The following is a 14,519-nucleotide window of genomic DNA, read 5'->3' on the forward strand; positions in this document are numbered from 1 at the left end:
TGCACCGGATGCAGTTGATCAGAGCTTTTCAAAATGCCCCCCCTAAATTCACATTCTACCCTGTGCCACAAGTGCTTTGTGAATGGGAAGGGATTGCTTAAGGTGGTATATGAGTGGGGAAAAAAAGGTTGAGAATCACTGCTCCAGACCCAATTGTTACTGAAATATTTGGCTTGAGAAAAATTGTCATTGGCCCATTTCCTTTGGAGTTCTGAAACCATGCACATAACGAGTCAATGAGGGACAATTCAAACAATGGTCTTCAACCTTTATCTTTCCACTCATGCGCCACTTTAAGTATTCCCCATGCCATCGGTGCTCTGTGATTAGTGAGCGATTGCTTAAGGTGGGATGTGAGTGGAAAGAAAAATGATTGAAGACCATTGTATGAATTGTCCCTCATTGACTCGTTATGTGCACGGTTTCGAACTCCAAAGGAAATGGGCCAATGACAATTTTTCTCAAGCCAAATATTTCATTAATAATGGGTCGAGAGCAGTGTTTCTCAACCTTCACTTCCCACCTTAAGCAGTCCCTTACCACTGTTCAAGGGGAGCTGGGCAACACTAATGGTGATTCTTTGCCTCCCTTACGACAGGCAGAAGGCAATTTAGTGTTATATTCCATGTTAACCATAAAACAATTTACAGTATGGAAACACGCCATATCAGCCCATCTGGTCCGCACCAATTTACGTGAAACTCCACTAGTTCCATCTACCCACTCCCATGGCCATCACCCTTCAACCCCCTCACATCCATGCACTCATCTAGCCTCATCGACCCTGCCACAACTACTTCTTCTGGAAGGTCATTCCACTCAGCCACCACTCTCTCAGTGAAGGAGCATTAGGAGTAATATGAGAATATTACTCCTAATGTTTTGCCCCCTAACCCTTAACTTATGACCCCTCATTCCAATCTCCCCTACCCTCAGGGGAAAGAGCCTATTCACATCTACTCTATTCCCTTCATAATTTTAAATACCTCTATCAAATCCCCTCTCAACCTTCTTCGCTCCAATGAATAAAGACCCAGTCTACTCAATCTTTCTCTGTATTCAAGATAGTTCAATCCAGGCAATATTTTCGTAAATTTTCTTTGCACCCTCTCTACCTTATTGATATCCTTCCTATAATTTGGAGACCAGAACTGCACACAATACTCAAAACTTGGCCTCAACAATGCCTTAAACAGTCTCAACATCATCTCCCAGCTCCTACATTCTCTGCTATGATTTATAAAGGCCAGCATACCAAAAGCCTTCTTCACCACCCTATCTACATGGGAATCCACCTTCAAGGAACGCTGATCCCTCTGTTCATCAGTATTCCTCAATGTCCTCCCCTTCACTGCATGCGGCCTATTTTGGTTAATCTTCCCAAAATGAAGTACCTCGCACTTATCTACATTAAACTTCATCTGCCACCTTTCAGCCCACCTTTCCAAACAGTCCCAAAACCTTCTATTGTCCATGAAAACCCTCCTCACTATCCACAACTCCTCCCATTTTTGTATCGTCCGCATATTTACTCATCCAATTTACCACCCCATCACCCAAATCATTACTATAAAAGACGAACAAGGGAACCAACACCAATCCCTGAGGCACACCGCTCATCATCGGCCCCCATCCTGACAGTTGTCCACCACGACGCTCTGGTGCCTATCCTCCAGCCACCGCTGAACCCATCTCACCGTCTCTATATTAATCCCTAGAGATTGAACCTTCTTCACTAACCTTCCATGCAGAACCTTATCAAAAGCCTTACTAAAATCCAAATAGACCACATCAATTGCTCTACCATCATCCACCTTTCTGGTTCTCTACTATTACATAAAAGGATGCCAAACACAACAGTCTGCACACACCGTGATCAAAGTAAAAACACAATGCTGGAGAAACTCAGCAGGACAAACAGTGACCTTTATGTCGCAAAGGATACATTACTGACGTTTCGGGTTTGAGCCCTTTATCAAGGTGTGGAAAAAGGTTGGCAGGCATCTGAATAAAAGGGTAAAGGGGGGGAGGGGTGGTCGCAAAAGGCAGGAGGTGAGAGGCAGAGAAGGAAGGGAAGGCACAGGAGCCATCAAGGGGAGGAAGGATGGCTGGGTGATTATAGAGGGAAAGGGGTGGAGAGCTGACATGGGGAAGAGAAGGGGTGGGGGGGGAGGAAAGCTGGCCGGCAGAAACCAGAAGAGTCAGCGTTCACGCCATCCGGCTGGAGGGCGCCCAGTCATAAAATCAGATGTTGTTCCTCCAATCTGCGGGTGGTCTTGGCAGGACAGTACAGACAGATGCGCGAGTGTGGGAGAATGGGACGCAGAAATGAGCTGGCTGGCCACCGGGAGGTCCCCCCGCCCCTGAGGCGGACAGAGTGAAGGTGCTCGGCAAAGCAATCTCCCCGTCTGTGCCCGGTCTCTCCAACAGAGAGAAAAGCGCAAAGGGAGCACAGGGTGCCATAGATCGATCCCGCGCATGCACAAAAGTCCCTCTCTCAAGTTAAAACACAACGCTTGGGAAACTCAGCGGGTAAACAGGGCACTGTTTGACCGGCTGAGTTTCTCCAGCGTTGTGTTTCCACTTCAACCATGGTGTCTGCAGACTTCTGCTATGTGACATCCCTCACTCTGAAAGCCCTGCTTCAGCAGTGTCTCTCAAACAGTGCAGAGGGCTCTGCTTTGGTGGTGCCTGACGCCTTCCCTCGGCCACAGAGCGAATTAACTCGAGAGGAAAGCGCGTCATTTCACAAGGGAGGAATCACGTCGCCAACGGAACTCCCAAGAAGCAAGTGGGTGATTACCAAGAAAGGCTCCGGAACATTGACGAGGAACCCGTTATCGTCCATGATGTTGATGAACTCGAGGCCGTGTCTCATTCCTACCTCGTAGTCATTCGGGTCGTGAGCAGGTGTGATTTTTACAGCGCCTCAAGAGGAGAACAAGAAGGAACAGGTTTAAAACCTCCCCTGATTCTCCACCCCCTGCCCCTTCCTCTCTCTCACACACTGGGAATCAGTCTCAGCGTCATGGTGGGGTGGCGGGGGGCCTTCGCAGCCCATGCCCCCCCACCAAATGGGTAATTGTGCCCCCCCGCCCACCCACAGTCGTAACATAAACAAGGGCCTGCGGACCGCACCGGATGACGCCATCAGAGGGGCTGGTCGTCAAAATGAATCACGTGCTTTTGTCTCCATGCGCATTTTAAATGCCGGGAGGGGGAGTGTAACGGTGCGGCAGACGGAGAAGGTCCGTGGCAGGTATGGCAACCCCACCCGTCTGCCGAGCAAATTCTCCCACAGCAGTTTGTGCCCCTCCAGCCCCCCCGCGATTAGATCTGCCGCCAACTCGGAGAATGGAGGGCTCGAGTTTATCAGGAGCGGGTTGGATAGGCTGGGTCCATGCTCACTGAAGAAAAGGAGGCAGAAAGAGATGAGGGAGGAACAGAGGTATGAGGCATTGATTAGATTGTGGTGCAGTCGGTTCTGTAGATCAGCACAACAACGTGGGCTGAAGGGCCTAATGTTCCAAGATCAGAGGTAAAACACAAAATTCTGCAGATTGAAAACACAGCGCTGGAAAAACTCAGCAGGTCAGACAGCATCCTTTATATAGCAAAGATTAAGAAACACTAATGGACGCTCTGGTTCATTGGTGCATTTGGGTGGCACGGGCTCGTGAGCCGGAAGGGCCTGCTACCGTGCTGCACGTCCAAATTAATTCAAGGCATCAGCAGTGGGCGTCCACATTATCTCCTTTGCTCACTCCTGATCCAGGGTCCAGCCATGAGATGGGGGGGGGGGGGGGGGGTGGTGGTATACCTGGCGTTTGGTGGGCAGCGGGAAAGTCGGTTCCAGTCCCACGCAGGACCACCCCGGCTCATTCTCAGTTCGCTTCCTCCCCCCACCACCCCGGGAAATGCCCCGTGGAGGCTCTCTGGCATTCGAAGTGGCCTTACCAGTGCCAAAACCCATGTCCACGAAGTCATCGAAGACTACGGGCAATTTCCGGTCACAGAATGGATGCACAGCGAACATTCCTGCAAGGTTCTGGGAAGAGAGGAGGTGACAAACGAAATGGGTAAAGGGAAGGCAGTGGATGCGGTCCATAGCAAGGCATTTGACGAAGATCCCCCAGTGAGAAATTCGTTCAGAGAGTCAGGAGGCATGGGATCCAAGGAACCTTGGCTGTGCGGATTAAAAATGGGCTTGCCTGTAGAAAGCAAACAGTAGTAGTGGGTGGAAAGTACTCAGCCTGGAGTTCAGTGACAAGGGGAGTTTGGCAGGGATCTGCTCCGGGACCCCTGCTCTTTGGAATTTTTATCAATGACCTCAACGAAGAGGTCAGTTAGACTGCGGATGAGGTGTTGTGGACAGCACTGATGGGGGGGTCACTGGTTTCAAGGGGATAGCGACAGGATACAGAGTTGGGTGGAGAAGTGGCAGATGGAGTTCAATATGCACAGGTGTGAGGTGATGCACTTTGGAAGGTCAAACCTGAAGGCTGAGTCCAGGATTAATGGTCGGTTACTTAATAGTGAGGAGTCCTGAGGGTCCGAATCCATACATCTCTCAAGTTTGTTGAGCATGTTGATAGTCAAGAAGGCCTATGGCGGGGTGGGCAACCTTTTTTTAAAAACAAAACCTCATATTTCACCTTAAGTAATCCCTATGCCATTGGTGCTCTGTGATTAGTAAGGGATTGCTTAAAGTGGGATGTGAGTGGGAAGGGAAGGTTGAGAACCATTGCTCTAGACCCAATTGTGACTGAAATATTTTGCTTGCGAAAAATGGTCATTAGCCCATTTCCTTTGGAGTTCTGAAACCGTGCACATAACGAGTCCATTAGGGATGATTAAAACAGTAGTTTTCAAACTTTTTTCTTTCCACTCACATCCCACCTTAAGCAATCCCTTACTAATCACAGAGCACCAATGGCATAGGGAATACTTAAGAGTGGAATGTGAATTTTTTAAAAAAAAGGTTGCCCACCCTTGGCCTATGGGATGCTGGGATTCATTAGTCGGGGGATTGAGTTCAAGAGTCTAGAGGACATGTTGCAACTCGACAAATCTCTGGTGAGACTTCACTTAGTTCTGGTCACCTCAGTACAGGAAGGATTGGAGAGGAGGCAGATGGTGCCTGGATTGGAAAATAAGTTTTACGCAAGATGAGGTTGGCAGAGCTCGGACCTTATTCTTTGGAGTGAAGCAGGATGAGGGGAGACCTAATAGAGATCTACAAGATTCTGAGAGGCGTAGATGGGGTGGAGATCAGTGTGGGGACCGGCACGCGACTGTGGGGTAGTGGGATCAGTGTGGGGACTGACATGGGACTGTGGGGAAAGAGCAGGGCACTGGGATCAGTGTTGGGAACAACACAGGGCCGTGGGGAGAGAGCAGGACAGTGGGATCAGGGTGAGGAACACAGGGCCGTGGGGAGAGAGCGGGTCAGTGGGATCAGTGTGGGGACTGATTCAGGGCTGTGGGGTGAGAGTGAAAATTCGAAGTACGGTACAAATTCAAACCATTTGAAAAATCAGGTCAGGCCATTGTAAGTCAGGGAATCTCTGAGTGGGACATCTTTACCTCTGACCATCTCCCCTAAACTCTCCTCCACTCACCTTATATACAGATTTCCTCTAGTTATTGTCACCGCAGGAAAAAGGCGTTGGCTGTTCGTCCTGGCAGAGGGGGTCGGCACAGTTAGCGCCAGTGTTACAGCGCAAGCAAGCGGGACCAGGGCTCGAACCCCATGCTGTCTGTAAGGGATTTGTACGTTCTCCCCGTGTGTCTGCCTAGGGTTTCCGCCTACCATTCAAAACGGACTGGGGACTGTAGGTTAATTGGGTGGCACGGGCTCATGGGGCGAAATGGCCTGTTACTGTGCTGCATGTCTAAATTTAAACATTTAAATATAATCTTATACACCTGTATTAAGCCACCTCTCATCCTCCGTTGCTCCAAAGAGAAAAAGCCTGAGTTCAGTCACCTGTCTCCAACTTTCACGTTTGCCAATCCAGGCTGCATCCTGGTAAATCTCCTCTACACCCTCTCCAATCTTTCCTGTAAAGAGGCGACCAGAACTGAATGCAAGATCCTTGCAAAATGTAAGCGGGGGGAGACAAGAGATGGGAGATTATATTTTTCTTTAAAAGCAGGTTAAAGGGAATCTGCTCCTGAAGTGTTGGCAGCCCCTCTATTGGGCGACAATGTCGAGCGGATATCAGGGCAGACAGTGAGAGCGGATGTGCCTCGGTTGCAAGATGCCTGGTTGTTCGGGTGGGGAGTTGGTTGGTTACCTGATATCTGGGATCCTTGGAGTGAACAGCCACAGCAGTGTCCCCCAGCATGGTCTCAATACGCGTGGTGGCCACCACTATTTCCTCATCTGCAAAGAGGGCAGGAGGTCAGTTATCCCTGCGATGACAGTTCAGACACGTCCCCCAACAGCCCCACCCCCCCCCCACCAAACCCGGGCTTGGACCGCCTGGGCAGGACGTGGGCTTTGGGACTTGACTGTCAGCACGAGAACTGTTCCTTAACCACTGCCCCCCACCACCACCAACTCCCCCACCCGTGGACATTTTATCCAGTTCTTTTACGAGATGGATCACAAGATACAAGAGCAGAATGAGGCCAATCGGCCCGTCGTGTCTGCTCTGCCGTTTAATCATGAGCCCACCCACATCACTCAGCCCCACTCCCCTTTACCCTCGATGCTGTGACTAATCAAATACCATTCAATCTCTGCCCTAAATACGCCGAGTGACCTCGCTTCCGCTGCAGCCTGTGGCAAAAGTTCCACGGACTCATGACCATTGGCCTGAAGGCATTTCTCCACTTTAAATGGATGTCCTTCAACCCTGAAGTTGCGCCCTCTTGTCCAAGACTCCCCTACTATTGGAAACACCTTCGCCGCATCTACTCTCTCTGCGCCTTTCTAATGTCTCTATGTGGTTCCCCCCCTCAACCTTCTGCACTCCAACATGTGCAGTCCAAGAGCCGACAATCATTCCTCATGTACTAACCCTTTCATTCCTGGTTTCATTCTAGTAAATCTTCTCTGAACCTTTTCCAATGCCAGCACGTCCTTTCTCAAATAAGGTGCCCAGAACTGTACACAGTCCACGTGAGGTATCACCCACAGAGTCTTAACACCCCTACCATCCCTCTAGATATGAACGGCAACATTGCATTTGCCTTCTTCACCAACTCCACCTGGAGGTAAACCTTTAGGGTGTCCTGCACGAGGACTCCCAAGTCTTTTTGCACCTCGGAATTTTGTATTTTCTCCCCGTCTAAAAAATACTCTGCCTGTCTATTTCTTTGTCCAAAGTGCATGACTGTACAACGTTGTATTTTGTCTTTTCGCATTCTCCTAAACTATCCAAGTTTCTCTCCAAGACGTCTTCCAATGCTTGTCCTCCGCTTGGAGAGAACTCCTGATGCACGAGCACCTGCCAAGAAACGGAGCAATCCCTCCCCCCACCTCCACCACTAATTTTCCCTGCAACCTGATTTTTTTCTCCTCCCACCCCCTCCCCCAGCATTCCCATTAACTCTACTTCCACCCCACCTCACCCCACTCGCTGAGGGCAGTTTGTAGTGGGACAAGACCGTCGTGGCCACAGGGAGACCGGAGAAGGGTCATACCGGAGGTGGGGACTGAATCGGCACTGGGGAGATGTCAACCCTACTCTCTCCGTCACAATGGCAGCCATTCAAGGAATATGATTTGCATGTCTACTCAGGAAGTGTAGGGGCTGGGGGATGGCACAGGTTTGATGGGCCGAATGACCACCTTCAGTGCCAGGCGATTCTGCCTTAATCTGCGCCAGTAACAGTCAGCCTGGAAACGCCGCACAAGCGAACACAACGTGGGCCAGAACGCTTGACCGCGCTTTGTCGCGCACCCTCGTCAGCCTCACTTGCCTGATCCTTCAAGTCTATATGCGAAGGAGACAAGAACTCCAAACTCCACCTTTTCTGTGTAGTTGGGCACAGGGAGGAGGGTCCGACCCGGCAACTCCTTCTTATCAACCTAGCGGAAGAGGCACACTTGTAATGAGTGTGACATTCTGGTAACGAGCTGCAGCAACGTTTAGTCTTGTTGTAACTGTGGGACTTGGTGTAGAATTCGCCAACTTTACCAAACTCGCTCTTCCTTCCTGTTTGCATCGGAACTTTCTATTTTGGTCTGTCAGTTTTTGTTCCATTCATCTATCTCTCTCTCTCACACACACACACACACACACACACACACACACACACACACACACACATAAAACTTCTCCCACACACACCTCTCCCACACATCTCTCCCACACACCTCTCACACACACCTCTCACACACACCTCTCACACACACCTCTCACACACACCTCTCACACACACCTCTCACACACATCTTTCACACACATCTTTCACACACACACCTCTCACACACACCCCTCACACATCTCACACCTTACACGCACACCTCTCACACACCTTACACGCACACCTCTCACACACCTTACACGCACACCTCTCACACACCTTACACGCACACCTCTCACACACCTTACACGCACACCTCTCACACACCTTACACGCACACCTCTCACACACCTTACACGCACACCTCTCACACACACATAGCTCTCTCACACCTCTCACGTACACACCTCTCACACACACACATCTCTCTCACACACATTCAAAATCTCTCACACATAAAAAAGCTCCCTCCCCTTATCCCCACCACAAGCCCTGCCCCCAGGTACCAAATGCCCCAAACTCCACTACCTGGTACCCTGGGTGTCCCAAGCACCCAAACTCCCCCGGTTCCTTGAGGGGTCACCCCCCCCAAGCTCCACCTCTTATCCAGGACCTGCCTTATGGGTCCCTGAGGCCCCACCCCAAGCTCCGCCCTTTGACGCTGAGGGCCTGATCCCCCACCTCCACGGGCAGGACTCCGACCCCAACCCCCCCACCATGCACAAGACCCGAGCCAGCCGGCGCACCCTAGCCAATCTGTGGGGCGCAATGCCCAAGCCTTGCTGGGAATCAGGAGTGCTCCAGCCAATCCCACCACACCCCCCGGAGCAGCATGCTGCCGACCCCCTGCTGCCGTACCTCAATGTCGGAAATAGCGGAGTTCAGCGAGCAGGACCAGTTGACCAGCCGGGTGCTGCGGTACACCACGCCTTCGTCGTGGAGTCTGACAAATGCTTCCTCAACCGCGGTGGAGAGTTTCTTGAGGGAAGTAGAGAGAGGCGACCGCTTGGAGCACCCTTACCCCATTGGCACCCCACACCGTGTCCCCCCCCCACACCCCACTCTGCAGGCCCAGCTTTGATCGTGACCTCTTGGCGGGATCATCGGCCACTGTACACTGCCTCTGAGGGCCAGGGGCACAGACCACTTCCTAAATGGGGAAGACACAGAAAAGTCCCAGACTGAGGGACCTGGGAGTCCCTGTGCTAGATTCCCTCAAGGCAAACTTGCAGGGTGAGTTGGGGGTGAAGGGGGAAAATCCAAAGCTGGCGTTCACTTCAAGGGAAATAGAATACAAGTGCCGGGCTGTGATGTTGATGCTTGTAAAGGCACTGATGAGACCTCACGTGGAGTATTGCGAGCTGTTCTGGGCTCCTAGTCTAAGATGAGCTGACATTGGGGAGGGCTCGGGGGGGGGGCGGTGGGGAGGGTGGTACTGCAAAGGTTAAAACCTTGTGTATTTACTTCTTAGTTAATTTTGTGCCTATCCCTTCAAGAAATTGTTGTTTGCAGTGTTACTATAACGTCATTATGTCATAATATCCGAGCATATGGATAGCTTCCATCTCATTCGTTGAGAGATTATGAAGCTCAATATACTTTCCTTTGAATTCGTCTTAATCATCTTAACTTTGGATTCTATCTGTTTAAAGTGGAATATCATTATACAGGATGCTTTGTTGTGACAGAGTATATAGATATGTTATTGGGAAAGGTTTGTTAGAATAGGTCACATACAAACTCTTTAAAACAGATCTTATTTAAAATACTGGAGCTCTGCCCCATGCAAGACATGTCGAGGCCAACAGTCTTTACAAGAGCTTTGGAGACTTCACTAAAGGATTGTTGTTTACAAAAAGGCAAAGATGAAAGAGCTTGTTATAGCCACAGATTGTCTGGAGGGGAAGTTGCTGTGTGGTTTTGCAAGCAGAGAGAGCCTCACCACCCCCCCCCCCCACCCCAGTACAATCCCCGGCGCTGAGATCAGGCAAGCGTGAGATTGCAGGCCCTTCCAACTGAAGGTAGGATGGGCCAAACGCCTGGGGATAGACCTTTGCAAGTGTGAAAGTGCTCGGTGTCCTGGTTAGGAGTGGTCTAGTGTGAAAGGCCAAAACTCACCCCCCCCCCCACCACTCATTCTTATTCCGGGACACTGAACGGCCGATTCACTGGGATGCAAGTGTGAAAGGGGCTATAGATAGTGGGGGACAGCCAGCACCTCTTTCCCAGGGCGGGAGTAGCAAACACCAGAGGACGATTGTACAAAGTGGTGGGAGGAAAGTTTAGGGGTGACATCAGGGTCATACAGAGTGTGGGTGCCTGGGATGCCTTGCCAGGGGTGGTGGTGGAAATTGGAACAAGTGGGGCATTTAAGAGACTCTTTGACAGGCACCTGGACGAAAGAAAAATAGAGTTTTATGAGATAGGGAGGGTTTCTATCTCTTTTGGTATATATAAGTCACACAACATCTGTAATTTTCCATGACTTTGAACCAGCTTCTTGTCTTCAGGCAATTAAGGGTGGATAAATCCCCAAGATACTCCAAGGGAAAAGATCGGATACGTGCTCGGATGGGGGAGGAATGGAGGGCCACGGTCCAAGTTTACCGGATGAGGGCAGACAAATAGTTTGGCATGGACGAGAATGGCTGAAGGACTGTTTCAGTGCTGCGGCGCCTCACGGGGCCTGCCGAGACTCACGCAGCACCTGTTGGCCTCACCTCTCTGCCCTTGGGACACGGGAGTGTCTCCGCCTCCTCCCCCCCCCAACCCCGGTCGGAAGAACACCCCACCTCCCCATCTTGGCACTTACTGGATCCATGGTGAAGCAGGCCCGGTCCCAGTCCATGGATGAGCCCAGTTTCCGCAGCTGATGGTAAATGCGGTCGCCCTTCCTGGAGGGGAGAGAGAGAGAGAGAGAGAGAGAGAGAGAGAGAGAGAGAGAGAGAGAGAGAGAGAGAGAGAGAGAGAGAGAGAGTGAGTGAGTGAGTGAGTGAGTGAGTGAGTGAGTGAGTGAGTGAGTGAGTGAGTGAGTGAGTGAGTGAGTGAGTGAGTGAGTGAGTGAGTGAGGGAGAGAACAAAAAGGAGCTTCAGCCCCCGCGTCACGGGACCCCTGCGGGAGACCCTGTACATGAACTATCGGCTCTGCGGTAGATCAGGCCAGGCCAATTCTGTCTCCATGGAGGCTGCCCGACCGGACGGGCGTTTCGAGGTTTGGTTTCAGATTTCCAGTACTTCTGACACTCTGTCGAGTTGTTATGAGAGACCTCAGCGGTGGAGCTCACAGGGATTAGCAGCCTGACCCCTGAATCCACCGGCACGTTCGAATCCCGACTCCACTGCAGAATCAGCCACCGGGGCTCAAAGCCAGCGCTGTCTGCAAAGAGTGTGTACACTCTGTCTGGGTTCCATACAGGTGCTTCTGTTTTTCCTCCTACCTTCCAAAACGTACGGGGCTTGAAGGTTTTTGGCCCAGAAGGACCTGTTACTGCGTTGTGCCTTAAAATTCAAATTTGGACGTACAGCACGGTTACAGGTCCCTTCGGCCCACGAACCCGTGCCGCCCAATTTACATACAATTGATCTACAACCCCCGGTACATCTTGAACGGTGGGAGGAAACCGGAGCCCCCGGGGAGTGAACAGACAGCGCAGAGTTTGATCCCCGGTCCTGATCGCTGGTACTGCAAGTGCCTTGTGCTAACCGCTACACCAACTCTTCTAATATTATAAAAAATGAACTTGGCAGCTGGTAAACTTAAATTCAAGTCTTGAAGTAATGGTGGAATGTTGGAATGAAGAGTGGAAAGAGCCCCTGGCTCCGAGTCCTGGAAACTCCTACCATACCCCCCCCACCCATCTGTAGAAAATTTCCACACTCTCCCGGCTGCTCCTGCTTCTTCTCACGGTCGTTTACCTGGTCACTTTAAGCTGCCTGTGTTTAGGGGTGGATTCCGGGAGAGGTCCGAGGGAACATGGGGAGAATCAGCCGGGACGAGCATACAATGGTCGACGGTCAGGAGAGACTTGACAGGCCAAACGGTCGGCTTCCGTGCGCCGCCTCAGACGGCCAGACCTTAGGGTGGCGTTCCCAGCTTCGGGAAGTGCCTTCGGGGCCAGGGGTAGCAGGTGGGCTTTCTGCCCACAGGGAAGGAGCCATGCGGAGACCAGGTGCGGCGTGGCGAATCAGAAACAGGCGCCCTCAGGTGATGCGCGCCCATACGGAGGTGGGGTTGGACAATCCCCCATTGACCCTCAGAGTCACACATTCAGTTACACTCACACATACGCAGACCCACGCACACACACTCGCGCGCAGACGCACATGAACTCACGCACATGCAGACTCACGCAGGCGTGCACAAATAGGCCTGTGCATTCCTCCGCGCCTCAGAGAGGGCAGGGGAAAACAGTAGAAAGGATCCGACTTCGAACTGCACCTACTCGTTTTTCCACTTCCACACCTCCTCGACAAAGCGCTGGCGCCCCAGCTCATGTCGGCTCTTGCGTTCCTCACGCCACAGCCGCTTCTCCACCACCACCTGGGTAGCAATGCCAGCATGGTCACAGCCGGGGTTCCACAGCGTCGTCTCCCCCCTCATGCGGTGCCTGGCCAAGACAGAAACACCACCTTGTCAGAGCGTGCAAGACCCTTTGCACGTGGTAGGTCACTTTTGACCATTCGAACATTCCGGTTTCATGAGCAAGTTAGCAGGAAAGTTGACGAAAGAAAGGCTGTGGCCTTTGACCAGGTTAGTCAGGCACTCGGTATTTGTGATGAGGTAGTAGATTCGAAATTCAGAAGCCAGAGAATAGTGGCAGTAGATGATCCCTTCTCAGACCGGAGGCCTGTGACTACTGGTGTGCCCCAGGGATCGGTGCTGAGACTGTTGTTGATAATGTGGTAAATTGGATCAGCAAGTTTGCAGATAACACAAAGATGGGAGAGATTGTGGGCAGAGACTGCAGAGGGATCTGAACCAGCTAGAAAAATGGACTGAAAAATGGCAGATGGAATTTAATGCAGACATGGGTGAGGTGTTGCATTTTGGAAGGGCAGACCAAGAAAGGACGTACACGGTAAATGGTCGGGCAGTGCAGTAGAACAGCGGGATTTGAGAATACAGATCAGGTTGTAAAGAGATTTTTTGCCAAAATGGCCTTCAAAAATCAAAGAATTGACTATCAGTAAAGTTATGCTAAAGTTGTATAGGATATTGGTAGCTACTAAAACTGCACCTAACTACAGGAAGAATATCAATAAGATAGAAAGAGTGCAGAGATGATTTACTAGGATGTTGCCTGGACTTCAGGGACTGAGTTACAGGGAAAGGTTAAATAGGCTAGGACTTTATTCCCTGGAGCATAGAAGAATGAGGGGAGATTTGATAAAGGCATGCAAAAGTGAGGGGGTCTGGACAGAGTAAATGAAGGCAGGCATTTTTCCACTGAAGATGCAAACCAGAGGACATGGGTTATGGGTTAAAGGTGAAAGGTTTACATGGTTTGGGAGGGGGAACTTCAACAGTGAGCGGTGTGGGAGTGTGGAACGAGCTCCCAGATGAGGTGGTGAATGCGGGCTCAATTTTAACATTTAAGGAGAACTCGGACAGGTATGTGGACGGGAGGGGTTATGGACTTGGCGCAGGTCAGTGGGACTAATAGTTCAGCACAGTCGAGAAGGGCCTGTTTCTGTGCTGTAATATTCTATGGTTCGAGGGAAAGACATAACCCCCCCCCCCCACTTCCCCCAGGGTCTCTTAGCAAAGGGATCGGCCAGTGAGGACATAGATCCCTTCACCCAAGGGGATCCTGCACCCAAGCCTCAGTCACCGAGCCAATGTGAAGCAGATCATTAGGTGGCACAATGGTTAGAGCAGCTGCCACGCATCCTCCAGTGGCCCTGGTTCTACCCCAGCCTCCAGTTTTGTTCGTGTCCGGCCTACACCCTACTCCTAGTGACACCCTCTCCCTATCCCTGAGGTGTACAGGTCAGTGGGTCGAATGGCAACTAGGAATGATCCTTGTCCTGAGAGCTGGGAGGAAAATTTTCAGATTTATTGTCAAACACATCACATACAACCCTGAAATCCTTTTTCCCGTGGGCCAGGCAGAATTATCACTTATTGGTAATGCAAAAAAACAAATTGTACACAACATACACATGTAAACAAACTGACTGTGCAATACAGAGGGAATTTTTAAAAAATCAATAAAATGCAAAAGTAAGAATCCTTAAATGAGTCCCTGATTGAATTTGTT

At 50.9% G+C, this 14,519-nt stretch overlaps 1 protein-coding gene across 4 annotated transcripts in view; it reads right to left on the reverse strand.

Moving 5' to 3' along the window:
* Nucleotides 1-14,519, reverse strand: part of vars1 (valyl-tRNA synthetase 1) — a 74,736-nt gene that overhangs the window by 40,804 nt on the left and 19,413 nt on the right. For all 4 annotated transcript variants that reach the window (XM_069919507.1, XM_069919505.1, XM_069919504.1 and 1 more), the window contains exons 9-15: nt 12,702-12,866; nt 11,072-11,153; nt 9,118-9,237; nt 7,933-8,041; nt 6,300-6,388; nt 3,958-4,048; nt 2,804-2,928 (exon numbers count right to left, since the gene is read on the reverse strand). In XM_069919507.1, coding sequence (XP_069775608.1) covers nt 2,804-2,928; nt 3,958-4,048; nt 6,300-6,388; nt 7,933-8,041; nt 9,118-9,237; nt 11,072-11,153; nt 12,702-12,866 — 781 coding nt within the window. The remainder of the gene's footprint in view (nt 1-2,803; nt 2,929-3,957; nt 4,049-6,299; nt 6,389-7,932; nt 8,042-9,117; nt 9,238-11,071; nt 11,154-12,701; nt 12,867-14,519) is intronic.

Source organism: Narcine bancroftii, chromosome 2, assembly GCF_036971445.1.
Source record: "Narcine bancroftii isolate sNarBan1 chromosome 2, sNarBan1.hap1, whole genome shotgun sequence".
Classification (NCBI taxonomy): Eukaryota; Metazoa; Chordata; class Chondrichthyes; order Torpediniformes; family Narcinidae; genus Narcine; species Narcine bancroftii.